This window comes from Alosa alosa, chromosome 3 (assembly GCF_017589495.1).
Source record: "Alosa alosa isolate M-15738 ecotype Scorff River chromosome 3, AALO_Geno_1.1, whole genome shotgun sequence".
Lineage (NCBI taxonomy): Eukaryota > Metazoa > Chordata > Actinopteri > Clupeiformes > Clupeidae > Alosa > Alosa alosa.
The window spans coordinates 29,296,182-29,313,403 of record NC_063191.1 but is presented as its reverse complement, the minus strand read 5'-3'; the positions used below and the strand labels follow the sequence as shown (position 1 = coordinate 29,313,403).

Sequence of the window (17,222 nt, the reverse complement as noted above, 5' to 3'; positions counted from 1 at the left end):
ACTCAAGACCATCAGCAGGCACAGAAGAATGGTGCAATCCCATTTCACGCTTCACAGACTATCTGCATTATAGTCTTCTCTCTGTCATTCTCTCGAACTCCATCACAAATACATAAACATGTACTCACTCATGTTCCTCCTCACTCTCATTCCCCATCTCCACACACACACACACACACACACACACACACACACACCTTCCTAGCTGAATAATATCAAGAACACCTTCCAAATCACTGCTCAGGAAAGCTTTGAAGCATGGTTCCTCTGCACAAAGACAGGCACATCTGCACAATCATAGCTGAGCCAACCCACACACACGCACACACAATTCTGACTGACCCAACAGGAGCAAAGCCCCTAAGCACTCTATGCAGAGCGAATCAAAACAAGATGAAAAATCTATGACTATGAAAATAAAAGATCTCTCCTCTAAACAACACACTAACAAGGATGCGCCACAAAACAGAGTGTGTGCGTCAGAGGATAACAGATTTATCACAGCACCAAATAGGATAAACCATTCCTGCTCACTACGTTCTCCAAGACTAAACTAGTCATCGATGAACTCTAAAATCTACGAGTCAATGTGTTCAACCCCCCTCCTATCCAAACGCTCTGAAAACTGAATGCAACTTGATGTTCCTAATAAATACCCCAGATAACATCAGTGATGTCCCACCCAGAGCTCAAATGGAAATAGCACCACTGCGGCATGGATCTTTCTCTTCATTTCCTGCTCGGACGGCTCCCAAGAGCTCTGGCTAGCTGGCCTGATGTGATGTGGGTCGGAATTGAATGCGGCCCAGTTACCCCAAATGGTCCTCAAAAGGCAGAGGCTTCAAAAGCAGCACTCCATTAGAGAGTCACCACCCCCCCCCCGAACCCCAAAAACACACGCACAGTCACTAACAGGACAGGACTGGACTGGACACAATCTGACCCGAAAGCACCTGAGCGGATTTCCACATTAGCCACCTGATCAGTGGCCGTCTGAGTCAAGGGGTCAGCTCTAAGGACACGTCCATCCACTTGGGCGAAACCCAAACAAGAATCGTTAGGTTGCGGTCCATATAGCAAATGATTCTGTTCATCAACCAGAAGTGGACAAAAGCAAACTAATTACACCTCATATACCTTCACATGGACTAAACGCATTCAATATGTATGGCAAGGAAATCTACAGAGCAGAAGTAACATTCTGAAAGAACAATTACATTGAATTCTAGAATATATACATTAGAAAACATTGCTGGTCTAAGTGTTCCCCACGTACACCAAACCGAACTCCCACTGCATATTTTGTCAACATAAGGGATAAAACCATACAGTAAATCTTGCCTCTTGCCTGCTAGCCTTACACCGACACAAAAACCTCTCAGCACTGATGTAAGTAGGCTTCTACACTGGAGGAAATTGCCAAAGAAACAACCAATCAATTTAATCGATCAGACCATTACTGCACCTTTCTGAATGGGGCATGATCTTGATTGTGAAGAGAAATCTACGAGGAAAAGACTGGTCGTCCACTTGTCAACCCTGACTGCTCATCTACACTCAAAACAGAAATAATTGCAGGAAAAAAGCAAAACGATAAAATGTCTATACAATAGACATGGATATATATATCTGTCATTTCATTAGACGAGGGGGCAAGACAAAGGACCAGCAGATTAGCAAAAGAACACAACACACTTTGTGGTCAACCTCGGCAGACTTGAGTGCCATTACCACGGGCCCTAAGATCATTTCTGGCACGCGTCCCAGCCTTACAGCCCCATTAATTACACTATGAGATAGACACGATGGATGAGGGGGGGCATGACTGAGCACTCCTGCATCCGGACGTCTCTAACATGTCCTCCAGAGGCACACGCACAGTAAATCTCTCCCTCTCCTTATCTCATACTCGCTGGAACAGCAGGCTTACACAAACTGCTAGTCTATTTGCTAAACGTCGAGCAAGATGTCGTATTGACAAACAAACGCACTTTACACAGACTAATGGAGCTTCAGGGGGATGGCTCACTCATCTCCTCAATGACCAATACAGCCACATAAACTGGTTTCTGCAGATGCTTGCAGGCCTAGAGTGCCGCCCTCTCACACAATCCTCTGGTAGAACTGAATTGGATCAGTGGACACAGGACAGGCAGGTTTCTACCCAACTCAGAGAAGAGCAAGTCTGGTTTATGGGTGTAAGCACCATAAGGTCAAGGCAACTGTTAAAATTCCAGGATGGAACAGTAGCTGAGGTGCACAATGCCCTTAAATAACAAAACCAATTTCGACCAAAATATCAGACTTAACCAATCAACAGAGAGAGAGAGTAAACAAAACATTCTAGAATGCCACCCCATTCCAAAAGACCAGCTAAATCACTCAGCGGAATTACTGCCAAATAAGGACGCAACAATTTATGCACAGATCCATCTACATTCCATGAGGTGCTTGTAAGCCCTGTTGAATGTCAGAGACTTTATCAACCACTTGGCTCAGTCTCTGAGACATCAGCAAGAGAAGCAGCTTCCTACTCCATTGCCAAATAAGCTGCCAAAATGGCCTGTTCGTCCTGATCCAAATCTCTCCTCACCTTGAAGTTGCTGGAGTTGACCCAGGAGGTAGCGACGCCTTCCACCATCTTGTCCAGCGTGGACTGGTCCTGCTCCAGGTCGTGGGACTTCTCGCGGTCGTTGATGTAGTCGATGATCTCCTGGCCCAGCTGCAGCCGTCTCCCTACATCCTTCTGCAGCACCTGAGCCAGACAGTTCTCCATGTTGGGCTCCATGGCTCCAGGTGGCAGCTGGTGATTGTAGGTTTTTTTTTGTTGTTGTGACAATTAAAATAAATAAACCTTATTATTTAAAAAAAAAAAAAAAATAAATAAAAAAAAACACACTAATCCTTGAGGGAAGAGTGCCTGTGTGTGACCGGAAAAAAAAGAAGTCACACCACAGACACACACATGGGTGCAAAAACACACTCACACACACCCTCTCGCAAAAACACACTCACACACACACACACACACCCACACACACACCCAAAACCCACACACAGTCCGATCAAGTCGGTTTTATTTTTATCCCTTCCAACGCAGGCCTCTCTCTGTGAGCCGCACGCTAGCGTGATGCTTAGCCACGGGGATGCTAGCTTGGGAATGGCAACAATGCACCATATGTGTGTGTGAGCGACAGCTGACGAGGGTGCTCCTTCTTCCAACCGCACTCTTGATTTCTCCCTTTCACACACTCGGAGAGCACACCGACCGACCGGTCCAGGCCACAATAGAGCAGGAGCAAGGCCACTAGGGGAAGCAGCGTAGGGGGAGGAGGTAACTGAAGCAGCTGAGGAGGAGTGCAGTAGGGCTACGCTTCATTATTTAGAGGTGGCTTCTTTCCTCGCTGCCTGAGGAGAGGGAGAAGGAGAGGAAGACAGAAAAGTAGCATTAGCCAGAGAAGGAGGCCTCCAACTTCATGTCAGCACCTGAATAAGTGTTTGGGTGGGTGGGATAAATTGTGTGTGTTGAGACATAACAAAACTATGAACTATGTAATTTCAGATACTGGCTTAATAACCATGTCAGTCTGGGCAAGGATCTTTCCTTGAATAGTCCCTGGTTTATGTTTGTGTGAGTGTGTGAGCGTTCAATGGGAAAGCAGTTGTTACATCAGATCAAACATCGGTCTGTCACACACTCACTCACTTCTAACAGACTCTTGGTGCTGACAGCATATCATCTGCAAACAAAGGGCTTTGTCCACCAGAAAGGAATGCCGCACTCTACATTATCAAACAGTGGACCTGCGGGACAATGTCACTGAAGCACATTTCTCCACCCCTAATATCCGCTTGTGGTGAGCTACTCTCCTTCTCTATCAATCAAAAGTTGTCATGTTCTACGAAACAAAAAATATATTTGTTTTGTTTTTTTCTTTTTCATGTCAGTGTGTAGTATTTCTGAGGAGGTGGTGTTATGTGCGAATTTCCCTGCGGCGGCACACGCTGACGAAAGAAGCAGAGACAGCTTACACGTATCGAACAAAGACGGCCGTAAATAGCTTGAAGCGCTTTCTCCTCCGCGGTGACAGCGCAGAAACAAGAATGCTAGTCGCGTAGGCTACTCAGCAACACGGCGGCTGCGTTTACATGCAGGGAGAAGGAGGGGAGAAGGAGAGGGGGGGTCTATGTATGACATCATTAAATTCCTTGTTTCTCCGAGTCTGCCATGGACTACAGTGGTTTGGTGAGCTCACGTTATTGGCACAGCAGAACAACCTATGAGTCGGCTAATAAAAGCTCCATCACCGGTCTATTTCCAGTTTGCGTGAAATTACTTTTAGACCTTGTTACTTTTCTTTCTTGCGCGTTCTAAAACAAATGGAGAACACAGTGTGCTACTATATAGTGCCCGTCCATATATTTAACACCTTTACAATAAGTTTTTTTTTATTGCCCAAGCTGAGGACAAAATGCATTCAATTTAATGCAATGCTAAGACTGCCAAGCGGCAAACGATTACAGCAGGTCTGTGGCAGAGGCTAGGCTTCCTGTCAGTCGACCAAATGCGGTTTGAGCGTTTACATAAGATTCTTAGCGAGGGAGTTTGCGTTGAACATCTGCTATAAAGACATAGTCCCATATCCCTGTGTGAGAAAGGAATTCCCAAACTAACACCAAGTAATTTATTTTTATATTTCATACATCACTACATCTGTTAAAATTCAGATTATTGAGAAAGAGAGTTGTCTGGTTGACTACCCTTTTTGTAAATTTATAAGGATAGCAATATCAAGTCTACGGCCGATTGTAACGAAACATTTCACAAGTACATTTATTAACAAATAAAGTAATGATTTAAAAGCTTAACAGATTAGTTGATGATTCTTTTGTCAGAACATTCAGTTCCAGAGCCACAAGCATCTGTTGGTTTTAACCCATATTTCAGCAAAGGGAAATGCACTATAATTTAGCGTGACATTTTAATGTAAATGTTCACAGATAGTAAATCTGGGCAACCAGAGCGAGCTAGCAACGATGACAAATGAAGTGTCAGTTAGCTAGCTGTCAGAAAGGCTAGCTCTCTCGCTAGGCTAGCCCTCACCACGACATAGCCACGTCCAATTGTTCGAAGTGTTCCAGGATACATGGATCAAATATCTCTCTGGCACTACATCGATGACAGAGAAAAACGTCCCTCTACAACGGCAGTGTCTTTCTTGTTATTCTTATCACTGCTTCTAAACTGGCCAGAGAGGTGTGTAATTCACTGATCAGAAAATACTGGAAGAAAGGTCTGCATTGATGCGTCTCGTACTGGGAACCAACCTATGTCGCCGAGTCATAAAGAGGACAGGAATAAAAAGACACAATCTAACTTACAGATTTCTACATGTATGGAGTAATTTGTTTTCTTTATTTCCTCTGAAAAGAACAGCTACTGCTGCCTAGCAAACTATTTCTCAAGATATGTTAGCCAGCTAGAAGCTATCTGGCTAGCCTTTTCATTGATTGGCCCTCAAAAGATCCCGACTTCTAACAAATCTGCCAATCATTCTCTCTTATAAAGACAGCTTGATATTCGGGTCATAATAAATATTGTCAAACTACACGTACTCACCCTAGTCATCTAAGAACAATTGCATTATCCGGTAAAACAGTGGTGTGCAGTATTGTTAGACGGCAGCATCGAGGTATCTCTCCACCCCGTATGCTGTTCGCTGATAATAATGGGCTGGTCGTGCGCACGCGTCAAGAATGTTGGCACACAGAAACTGACGCATGCTTCCTGGCTGGCTCTATGGATCGCAACCAACCTCGCAACTCGAAAGCTATGCGCACCTTACACTATAAATTAATTTGGCAGTATTTCAAATCATCAACTCCAGGGGAGTGTTTTGCTCTGGTTTGTTCAAAATTATTTATTTATTATTTTTAAACTTTCACCGCTCTTTTCTTAACAAGCTATCATAAATATAAATGATATACCTTTTTAAAAATGCATCCAACTCATTAATCTCCACTGTTAGCCCAATGAAAGTGTGGTTTAAAAGCCAACAATACACAAGGAGGAACAAATCCAAATCTGGTATGATTCGGTCGTTACTGTTGCGTGCTGGCCACATGGCATCTTGACAGAAAAATGTCATCCCAGGACTCCCACCATGCAACTCTAGCGCCACCCCGTGGTATAAGCGTGTTAGTGGAGGACAAAAAAAAAAAAAAAAAAAAGTGTACTCCTTACATATCTTCAACATACATTTCTCATCGTCATGATAGTCCTGAGGGAATTCTAGAACAATTAATTATTTGGAACAGGCCAGTTTTCTCCCTTATATTTTATCTTCCTTCAGATGTTTTAAGGTGTGTTCCGGTTCCATCTATACACCAGGTCACTATTAAATAAATATTCTCTGTCCGCTAACAAAGCTGTTGTAAACAAACATGTTAATATCATAGAATTATCACTTTAGGTCACCAAACAATTAGAATGACTACACAATGTATGCTTCATGAAAACGGAATGAAAGATCTTTCCAGGAACTCATTTGTCTTCTTTACCTTCTTTAATGTAAAGATATATGACATTTCCAAGGACATAAACCTTTTCATATAAGAGCAAATTATATTTTCATACAGTTTAATGTTGACCTCAGATGAGCACAAACAGTCAGATGGAAAGCAACAGCACGAACAACCAGGACCACATGAGAGAACCAATCTTCTAATGATTACATGAAAATGGCCTGGAGTTTAATTTTTGTTCATTTTGGGCTGTCAAACTGACACAGAGTGCCTGAGCGACGTGCTCAGAGAGTTTTCTGGAAGGAAGAACACCTTTCCTTCACCACCACTGTGGAGTGCCACGGCACCAGTAACTGCTGTTACTGCAACACTATTCAGGGCCCCTCTTGGCTAAATACGCACTATACACATCATTAGCCAGGGGGCAGTCGCCTACCACCAGGGTTATTTCCCTCACTGGAGGAAATAATCTTTTATGTACAAAAGTCTCTGACTGGATGAAGTGGATCATTCAGGCTTGCTCAGAGATCTCCGCAGACGGGCCTCTGACGTGAGATTACGCTTCCTCCTCTTTCTTCTCCTCTATTGACACATCTCCCTCCTCCTCCTCTCCCGAGAGTCCTTCTTCAGAGTCTTCCTCGTCCTCTTCAAATGAGGCGTCTGGCATGAGCTTGATGACGATTTCGTCGTCTACCTCCTCACCTCCTGCCATGGACTTCCTCCTCTCCAGAATTGAAGGTGTGCACACTGGGGTGACATCCTAAAACATCAGTAGCAAACATTAGCCGAGCAAAGCTCCCACAAGACACATTTTGGCCGTTTTCACAGATATTACATAGCAATAAAAGCATGAAAATACTTCATCACTATGTGGTATTCGAGTGTAACTGTATTGATTGTGGGCACATGGGTTTCATTGCACAGCCACATAGACTGGCAATAAGCTTTGATGAGCCACATTATTGTTGGCACAGGTTATCGCACCTCCACTGACTGATACAATAAAGGGTAATTTTCAGAATGTGTCGGGCTGGGCGACAAATTAAATCATGATAACAATTTATATTGGTCAATCTTGATCAGTTTAACAACCTAAAAGATTCAAGTGGCTGGTAGGGGAGAAAAAAAAGGTTCCAGGCAAGCACATTTTAATTACATCATTTATGTATCAAATGCTACCTTCCTGACTGATTTTCATAGCATTGTACACCATGAGTAAACAAAGAATACATGTCCACACATTTGAGTTTTGAGTACAGGCCCCAGTATTTAATAGACTACAAAAGCAACGTTTCAAATCAACAGTGTCTTCTTCAGACAAAAAATGCTATACATTTTTTGCCTGACGACCGCGATGGGTTGAAACGTTGCCTTTGTAGTCAATACCCCTGTGAACAATTTTCTTATTGCTACTGATGGAAGTATCTAGCGCAAGACATATCACTATTGTTTTTATCGCCCAGAAATATTCCACATTAAACAGAGGTCAGTAATGAACCTATGATGAATAAATGTATAAATCAGTGTTTCCCATACATTGACTTATTTGTGGCGGCCCACCACAATATCAACATTGACCACCACACAATGATTTTCCAGGTTGTACTAAATTGTGCTTAAAGCTGGTTAGCATCATAACGAAGCTGCGCTAATTTGTTAAAAACTGTTGCCTTCAAGTTAATTCTGCAAATCTACCACCAAATAGAGTTCAATTCTGTGGGAAACACTGTAAATATAATTAATATAATATTTATAATGAATAAAAAGGGTAAACAAGAACATACATCACTTAAAACAGAGATGTTTGCATCCTCTGAGGCAGTAGCCTTCTTCGTTGGAACCTGGGATGCCTAAAATGAGGAAACAGGACATTAGAAACATGATCCACAAAGCTCCGATTTAGACACTGCTAAATCAAACAATGAACCGCAGATGTTACAAGGCGACCTGGCTTAACCAAACTTACAAATCCAGGGAAGTCGTAATCGATGCCATGGGCAGCAAGTCTCTTCCGCAGCTTGGCCTCTTTGCTAAGGAGCTTTGCCTTGGTCTTCTCCAGCTCCTCTATGCTGTGCTTCTTGTTGTAGCGGCCAACCGCGGGTTGCGTCGGCTTTTTAAACACCCTCTTGCAACCCACAAACAACTTCTCATGCACCTTCTCCGGTGGCACCACATGGCCTGTCGAAAAACAAGAGTGAAGAGTACATTTAGAATTTTGGCAAATCTACTACTATCTACTAAGGTCAAAAGTACATGCCTGCTCATCCAGCACCATAGACCCTTTTCACAGCAGCCATTTTTGACATAAATTAAAGGGCAGGCAAAGGTGATACTAATGACAAATTAAGGTTCTGACCTACATACACACGGAGATAGAGATATAGAGATAGATAGAGATATATATATATAGATATATATATATATATATATATATATATATATATATATAGAGATATATATATATATATATATATATATATATATATACACATATATATATAGATATATATAGATATATATATATATATATATATATATATATATATATAGATATATAGATATATATAGATAGATATATATATATATATATATATATATATATATAGATATATATATATATATATATATATATAAGCACCTGCAAAATTGACGTTTTTTCAGTATGCTTAGTAACCTTGTACTACCCTTTTGTTACTGTATGAATTTACTCCATGTACCAGAATGCTTTGTAATTTACTTGCTTCTGTGATTTACTACATTCTGTGTGTGAACCAATCAAATGTCTTTGTTTGTTTTGCTTTTATTTGAATTGTTTAAGCAGCCAATGATTATTTGTTATTTGTTTATGCCCCACAAATCGCTGAATGTGAAGGTTCCATCTCCTCAGAGAGGAGAAGGCTCGTGAGTCACGGTCCAGGTTTGCACTGGAGAGAGAGGATACTTTGCTGCCTGTAGTTTGTGGAGACCATTGGACAAGTTCATAGGCCCACTTACTCCGTAACATCAGCGCATTGTACTTGCTTACCCCTTCTCTTTTTTAAGTTACCGGTCTGCTATTATTTGTCTAGCTAGCTATTTGTTCAGTGCTATTCATATATCTATGAGTGCTATAGCTGAAGCTATCCTGACCTGGGTAGCTGACCTGCTAGCTAGTTCCTGTTGCATTCTCCGCCGGAGACGGACTCGATTTGTGCCCGGTGCTGGGCCCACCAGAGCCAGACCTCCTAAGGGCGACTGCGTTTTGCCTCGGTGCTGAGCCCACGAGTGCCAACCGCCAACTACCCACTGCTGCTGTTGAGGTGTGCACTGCAGGCTGACTGCAGCAATATCCTCCACCGGAGTCGCATCCTCGGCTAGCTGGGACATAGCTGCCTCCGATTCCTCTGTGTCAGGACTGGCCGGAATCTCCGGTTCTGAGTGATCGGTCGTGAGTAACGTCAACTGCACTTACACTGACACACACACACGATCTCGTCTCTGCTTGGATCACCGGCGAGTTGGAGAGCCGTTCAGCGGTTGCTGTCCTGCCTGCAGCTCAGAGAGCTGCCGTCCTGTGCACCACCGAGCTCCAACAGCCAGCGCTTGGGGGGTTGGGGTTTTATTTGATTATAGATGATTAATAATACTGTTGTGATTGGTATATTCTTGTGAATTAACTTGACTTGTGTATATTGTATTGTCTTCCACACTGGTCTCTGTTTAGCTTAACCTTTAACGTTACCATTCGTTAACGTTCGGTTTTCCCCTTGAGTGAATTGTTCGCTCCCTGACATTTGTCAGCTTTTGGGTTGTCACGCCCACGGCGTGGCTATTATCAAATAAATATTTAATTATTATATTTCTTTATATCCAGGGTGTATTGGCAATTCATTTAACTACCTTCACCACTAGTCTTATTATTTTCACATTAATTATTTAAATTCTGTAGGAATACACTATACACGAGCTATACGGTAAGTGTAGTATTTTTACAGTGGAGGCACCAGCAGCTATTCAATTGAATTTATTGTCTGTAATTGTTAGCCTACTGGTATTCAGGAATCTCAGCCAGCTCACCATTCCCACGCTGAGACCTTCAGGATCCTGTTTGCGCCATTTAATTAATTGTTTATGTATCGTAATAGTGCCTGTGCACACACCCGTTAAGAAGGGGTTACATACATATATATATATATATATATATATATATATATATATATATATATATATATATATAGCATTTTTTTTTTTTTTTTTTTTTTTATTTGTTTAGGTGTTGGAGCCTTTCGTCCACGCATAAAAGGCATTTTAGCTCCAAAAAAAGGGTATTATTTTTTAAAAGCCTTCTAAAGTGAAGATTTTATAGAACGTCTGTTTCCTTGGATTCAAGAGGACATGCAAAATCGATTTTTACAAACAATGAAGTGATGGGGTTAGGCTATTTGGTGTAGGTTACTTTGTGTGGGTGCTACACATTGGTTGTGGTACTGAGCGTAAAACATGTTACATACTCAACTTTCCCGACCGGTAGCGCGACAATGTCACGTCAAAATCACAAAGACCTCTGGCGCCCCGGATTTTGGCCGGGTAGCACACGGTAGCGCACCACTCTTTTTTTCAGCTGAGCGCGACAAACCGGAAACCGGAAGATGGACTAGTTTGAGGGCAAGCGAGAGTTGCAGTTCGGAGGACTGTTTTGTTACAGTCGTGAATTTTTAATAGTTTGCTGGATTAGTTAACAAATTTACCAGCGAGTCGCCACACATGGAATTAAGAGGAAAGAATAGAAAAGATTTATTTTCAACCAAAGGATATCTACCAAGACCTGAACAAAATCTCTTTCCACTTTAGGAAATTACACAAACTCAGCCAGCTGCTAGCTAGCTAAAACGTAGCCTACACTGGGAGGAAAGAAGACTTTTCACCTTTTCTCCTTTGCAACTGTCAAAGAAATCCCATAAACACAGGAAGGCCTAGGGTAGACTACATCAGATGGCCTAAAGATTAGGCCCCTCTGCATAGCATTCAGTGATTTGCATGCAGTAATTTCAACACTGACCTTGATCTAGCCTACTTTGGCTATTTAAAAGGTACTTTATTGCCAAAACACAACACAATGTAAATAAACTATAACTAACAATAAAGGGCTTAATCACACACAAATTACTCTTTTACTGACTAAGCTTATACAAAATAATAAGTATGTAGGAAGTTTAGAAGTTAGAACCCAGAATTGACCTGCACACTACAAAAGTGCACCAAATTCAACACAAATGACTCAATACACTTGGAGGCCTGCGCCCTTTCTTTTTCAAATATTTTAGGATTTTGCCGTGGTATCGTTTCAGTATCGAGCATAAAGATATTTATGGCAGGTACGTATCAAAGTCATAATTTTGGTATCGTGACGACACTACGCGCAGGTAAAAATGGTTACGACACGTCACGCTACAGGACGGGAATGGTGAGTATGCAGAGGCCCTTAGTATAGCAAGACTCGGACTTGGTACAGTAACGCAACATTCAGAAACAACCCGTCTGTCCATAGCCTACATGGGATCGCAGTTTGATTTCATTTTTGTGAGCAACAATTTCAGCAACAATTCACAACATCGATGAAGATAACGTGCTAACTTTAACCAAGTGGCTAACTAGCTATAACTAGCCTACCATACGGTAGCCTAAGCAAGCTAACATACAGGGCTATGTGAGTGAGATGAGTGTGGGCACAAGGGTTTCATTGCACAGCCACATGGGACTGGCAATAAGCTTTGATGAGCCACATTATTGTTGGCACAGTAATCTTACCCCCAATGACTGAGACATTGGAGGCAATTTTCAATCTGCGCCTAGAAAATTGTGCTGTGCTAAATGTTTTACCAGTGTATTTGATGCGGGTACTATGTGGTACGTAGACACACCAAAGTTTGCAGTTCTTTGTGTTTTAGTGTTTAGCCTATGGACAAATGTTTTAGACAAATGTCATGTAGACAGTAAAATATAATAAACACAATTTTTTTTTTAGTTCTAACAAATATCCGGGTACATGGCCTTAAATTGAACTGACACTACATGAACGGAATTAGTAACACCGGTGCTTGCTCTACTATTTCATGTCAAAATGGCTGCTGAATTGAAACATACAATAATACCAGAGCACCCCAGTGCAGAAGCCGACACAGCATAAGCATGATCAGGAGTTCATTCTGTACGGTTTAAATACAAACAATAGTTAATTTGGTTAATTAGCTTCATACTCACACTGGATCAGCCTTTCACCCATGAGGTAGTTGTTCATGGTCTCAGCCACAATCTTGGCCACTTCATCGCAGTCAAACTCAATGTACGCGTAGCCTTTGCTTCCACCTGTCTGTCAAAGACATTTCACGTGACTCAGTGCAATCTAACAAGCATGAATCTTCATTATAATCAGATGTGGAAATAAGCAGCCGCAGCAAGAGCTGACCATAAGCTTTCATGAACCACAGCAACCGTTACAGCACGTTGACCTTACCTCCACCGACTGAAGCAGCGAAAGGTACTTGACTCGGGGTGCCATAACATTATTAAACCAGGGCTTAAATTTCATTGCGGGTATTGCGCATAATTTGTTCAAGTCGCGCAACTCTAGACATCATAATGCGAGAAATTCCTACATACACTTTCACAGCCTGTCTGATGACATTGATATAATCATGAAGTGGCGTGAATGCGGTGCTATTGACCGGAGGGATCAACTACCGAGTTGAACTGAACATGGCCTCATACAGACGCAGACACTCTCACAGACAGAGACAGAGACACAGAGACAGAGACAGAGACAGAGAGAGAGAGAGAGAGAGAGAGAGAGAGAGAGAGAGAGAGAGAGAGAGAGAGAGAGAGAGAGAGAGAGCTTACGCAAATAGGCTACGCAACCATGGCAAACTTTTACATCTGGAAAGAGCTCCTTGGTACAGGTCACGTCAACACTTGATCCCAGAAAGATTGTCTTCGACTTGTTCGTTTTTTGAACATTCATTTTATCTAATGACATAGAAAACAATGAATTGCATCCACATATCCTTATGCACAACTTTTATTCACTAGCGACTAGCCTAAAACAGTCAGGCTGAAGGAAGGCTAATTACTCTCACATAGACTATTTCTTAAAGTGACAGGCACTCAATTACACCTACTAATCACCAATGTGCATAGCCTGGCGGGCCATCCTATATCATTAAAATGTATAGTCTGGAATCGAACCATTCACCTTGCTTAATCCAAGGGGCGGGCAGAGAATTGTCTTTCAAACTGCCTAGGCATGCAATAGGCCAGCGCTACGACTATATCCGTATCCGGTAGGCAAAACGGCAAAAACATCCTTCTTCGAAAGGAATGACTTTAGTGCATTGTGTTGCTCAACTTTTAAAGAAAAGCACAAGTCCAACTCCTCCAAAGTTGACGCCAACGCCGATTCAAACAACCGCTCTTCGGTCGCCATAGCCACCTTCCTTGTTGTTCACCTGTCGTTATCCTGTTAAGCCTGCCTTAAGACTAACAAAATAGAGCGCTGTGATTGGATGACGTCCACGGCATCAGCCAATAGAAATCCCTATGGTTTGATACTAGACGTACAGGCTGAGCAAATTAATTTGCCGCCGCTAGGGTGCGTCTAGATTTCTAGGCTACAATGTGCACTCAATTAGACCTACACACCACATTACAGATATGCCTAAGTGTTATAGTTTAAATGTCAACATGAAGCATTCATATTACTAAATATGTTTAGCAACTAGTAAATAGTAATAAAATGCTATACATTAAAAATACATTATTAACTAAATACACTATATGAATTTAAAATATGAAATAGAAACATAATCACGTAAGCCATCATTTTCAGTGTGTGTTTGTGCGTGTGGAGAGAGTCAAGCAGAATCTAGGATGTCCACTGGCCTATATATTACTGATAACGTCAGGGTGGTGGGGGCCCCAAAATCAAACACATTTTAAAAAAAAGTATCGAAGAAGCATTGAAATCACAATTCTTGACTTGGTATCAGAATCGCGCCCCAAATTGTGTAAATCCCCCCTACATGAATAACCTAATGGGGGATTCCCCCCCCCCATTTTGAAAAATTAATTTTAAGCCCTGTAAACGCACTGAATTTCAGACTGAGGTGACACCCAAAATAATCTGTAGAAAATATAAACCAAGCAAAGCCCCCAGAGGACACAGATGTTTTCAATTAAATACAGACATTATATGACAATAGAAATATGAATATAAAGTATGAAAATACTGGTGTACATCAACATAACTATGTGACATACTGGTATTCGAGTGTAACTGTGTTGATTGTGGGCACATGGGTTTGATTACACAGCCACATAGACTGGCAATAAGCTTTGATGAGCCACATTATTGTTGGCACAGGTTATCGCACCTTTACTGACTGATACAATAAAGGGTAATTTTCAGAATGTGCCGGAAACACTTGTGTTTAATATTTGTTCTGAAAGTGTCAGCACAAAGGTGTGGAGGGAGCCATACAGCAATACAATATATGCAGATGAAATAGGGCTGGACAGGAATTACAAAGCTCACCTTTTTACTTCTCGACAGCCGCATCCTTAGGATTTTCCCAAACTGCTGGAAATAGGATCTGATCTGTGGTTCAAACAGTCCCCTGGGAATGTGGCCCACGTAGATTACTCCAGGAGCCAACTTGACTGGCTGTGGACAAGAGCAACAATTCACGTCGACAATGATTATTTGGATGTGATGTTTAGCCTACTTGCACGTGCTAACTTTCACCAAGTGGCTAACTAGCTAACGTTATAACTAGCCTACCATACGGTAGCCTAAGCAAGCTAACATACAGGCCCATGTGAGTGAGATGAGTGTGGGCACATGGGTTTCATTGCACAGCCACATGGGACTGGCAATAAGCTTTGATGAGCCACATTGCTGTTGGCAGAGTAATCTTACCCCCAATGACTGAGACATTGGAGGCAATTTTCAATCTGCGCCTGAATTCGTGATAAAGCGACAGTGTTACCACACGTGTATTTGTTGTAGGCACTATGTGGCACAATGTACACTTCCGACATTTAAAGATTAGACATTTTCACTTTCTTAAAGATTAGTCATTTGGAAATAATGTTTTTTTTTTCTATGTACGCACATTTAAGAATCATAATGTTAACATGCTGCATTGCAGTAAGTTAGCACAGGCCTTCAAGTTAGCTGACTAACGCCATTAACATAGCGTAAGCTAATGTTCACGCACTTTAATATGATGATGGTTAACGTTACAATTATCAACACAATCGCACTGGCAAACACATGATATGACCAATAACATTAACTTTAAACAACATCACTGCTGAATCGTCCAACAATGGCTTAAAATGTGTAACGTTATTTTTTGTGAGTGTTACAATGTCTGAGCTCAAGCTAGACAACGTTACCGTTTTCCGTCGCTTTTTTACTTGCTGGACTTTCTTTTGGAACTCAACATCTTCGCTTGGATTGAGAGCAAGCAAGCTTTTAGCTGGTTTTGAAATTGTAGAGTCCCCCTCTGTCATTTTGAAGAAATGTTGTTCTTATTATTTCATAAACTTATAGTGTACGCAGCAGTGTTGGGTTCTTCTCCTTCTTCACGAACACGTTGCTTCTGAACTTTCACCTCTGTACATCAGAAGAAACACATCATGTAGCAGCTAGGCCAAGATTTTTGTGTGCGCCCCCGTCTGGTCTGGAAGATTTACTGTTTTCTACCTTAGAACAGTTTTAAATGATAGCCTGGGAAATCCAGATCCTGATAATCTAGAAAGATAAAGAATAATTACAGTGCATGAAAATGCACTGTTCTGTTATCCGAAGTCTTCCTCTTATTATTATTGTAGTGGATGGAATCCACTATCTTGAAATCTCCTGGCTTCTTACAGTGCATGAAAATGCAATGTACTGTTCTTCCTAGGCTTCTTCTTATTATTATTACAGTGCATGAAAATGCACTGTACTGTTCTTCCTAGGCTTCTTATTAGAGTGCATGAAAATGCACTCTACTGTTATTCCAAGGCATTTTATTACAGTGCATGAAAATGCACTGTACTGTTCTTCCTAGGCTTCTTCTTATTACAGTGCATGAAAATGCACTGTACTGTTATTCCAAGGCATTTTATTACAGTGCATGAAAATGCACTGTACTGTTCTTCCTAGGCTTCTTCTTATTACAGTGCATGAAAATGCACTGTACTGTTCTTCCTAGGCTTCTTCTTATTAGAGTGCATGAAAATGCACTCTATTGTTATCCGAATTATTCTTAATTATAGTGCATGAAAATGCACTATACTGTTCTTCCAAAATTTCTTATTATAGTGCATGAAAATGCACTATACTGTTCTTCCAAAATTTCTTATTACAGTGCATGAAAATGCACTGTACTGTTATTCCAGGCTTTTACAGTGCATGAAAATGCACTGTACTGTTATTCCAAGGCTTTTTTTTTCTTCTTCTTCTTCTTCTTCTTCTTCTTCTTCTTCTTCTTCTAACGCAGTTAATGCAGTTTAAACCGTTTAACGTGAAACTTCATTCAAACTATGTTACGTGGGTCTTACTTAGGACATGTGGGCTTTGTATCAACTTTGTAACTTTTATACTTTTAAACTATTAATTAAAACTAGTCAAAATTTCCCCATAGACTTAACATGGGCTGATGACATCACAATAG

General features: G+C 41.4%; 2 protein-coding genes and 4 non-coding genes across 6 annotated transcripts in view; all 6 read right to left on the bottom strand.

Annotated features, from left to right (window-relative positions):
• The window catches only part of clasp1a (cytoplasmic linker associated protein 1a), a gene marked incomplete in the record, with an annotated part of 124,885 nt that extends 122,015 nt beyond the window's left edge, over positions 1-2,870 (bottom strand). The window contains 1 exon segment of the mRNA XM_048239903.1: positions 2,594-2,870. Within this exon segment, the coding sequence (XP_048095860.1) occupies positions 2,594-2,788 (195 nt within the window).
• A 3,674-nt stretch (positions 2,871-6,544) lies between these two features.
• nifk (nucleolar protein interacting with the FHA domain of MKI67) lies at positions 6,545-16,180 on the bottom strand. Its single transcript, XM_048240151.1, has 6 exons — positions 15,958-16,180; positions 15,092-15,220; positions 12,766-12,874; positions 8,492-8,703; positions 8,310-8,375; positions 6,545-7,285 (listed from the first exon to the last, which is right to left on the bottom strand). The coding sequence occupies exons 1-6, from the start codon at positions 16,072-16,074 to the stop codon at positions 7,082-7,084; spliced, it is 837 nt and encodes a 278-aa protein (XP_048096108.1). The 5' UTR covers positions 16,075-16,180; the 3' UTR covers positions 6,545-7,081.
• On the bottom strand, positions 7,420-7,549 carry LOC125292751. Its single transcript, XR_007193276.1, has one exon. It is a non-coding gene; the product is annotated as a small nucleolar RNA ACA64 (small nucleolar RNA).
• Positions 12,223-12,351, bottom strand: LOC125292750. Its single transcript, XR_007193275.1, has one exon. It is a non-coding gene; the product is annotated as a small nucleolar RNA ACA64 (small nucleolar RNA).
• LOC125292752 lies at positions 14,841-14,970 on the bottom strand. The gene has a single exon (XR_007193277.1). It is a non-coding gene; the product is annotated as a small nucleolar RNA ACA64 (small nucleolar RNA).
• On the bottom strand, positions 15,386-15,514 carry LOC125292749. The gene has a single exon (XR_007193274.1). It is a non-coding gene; the product is annotated as a small nucleolar RNA ACA64 (small nucleolar RNA).
• Positions 16,181-17,222: the final 1,042 nt, after the last annotated feature.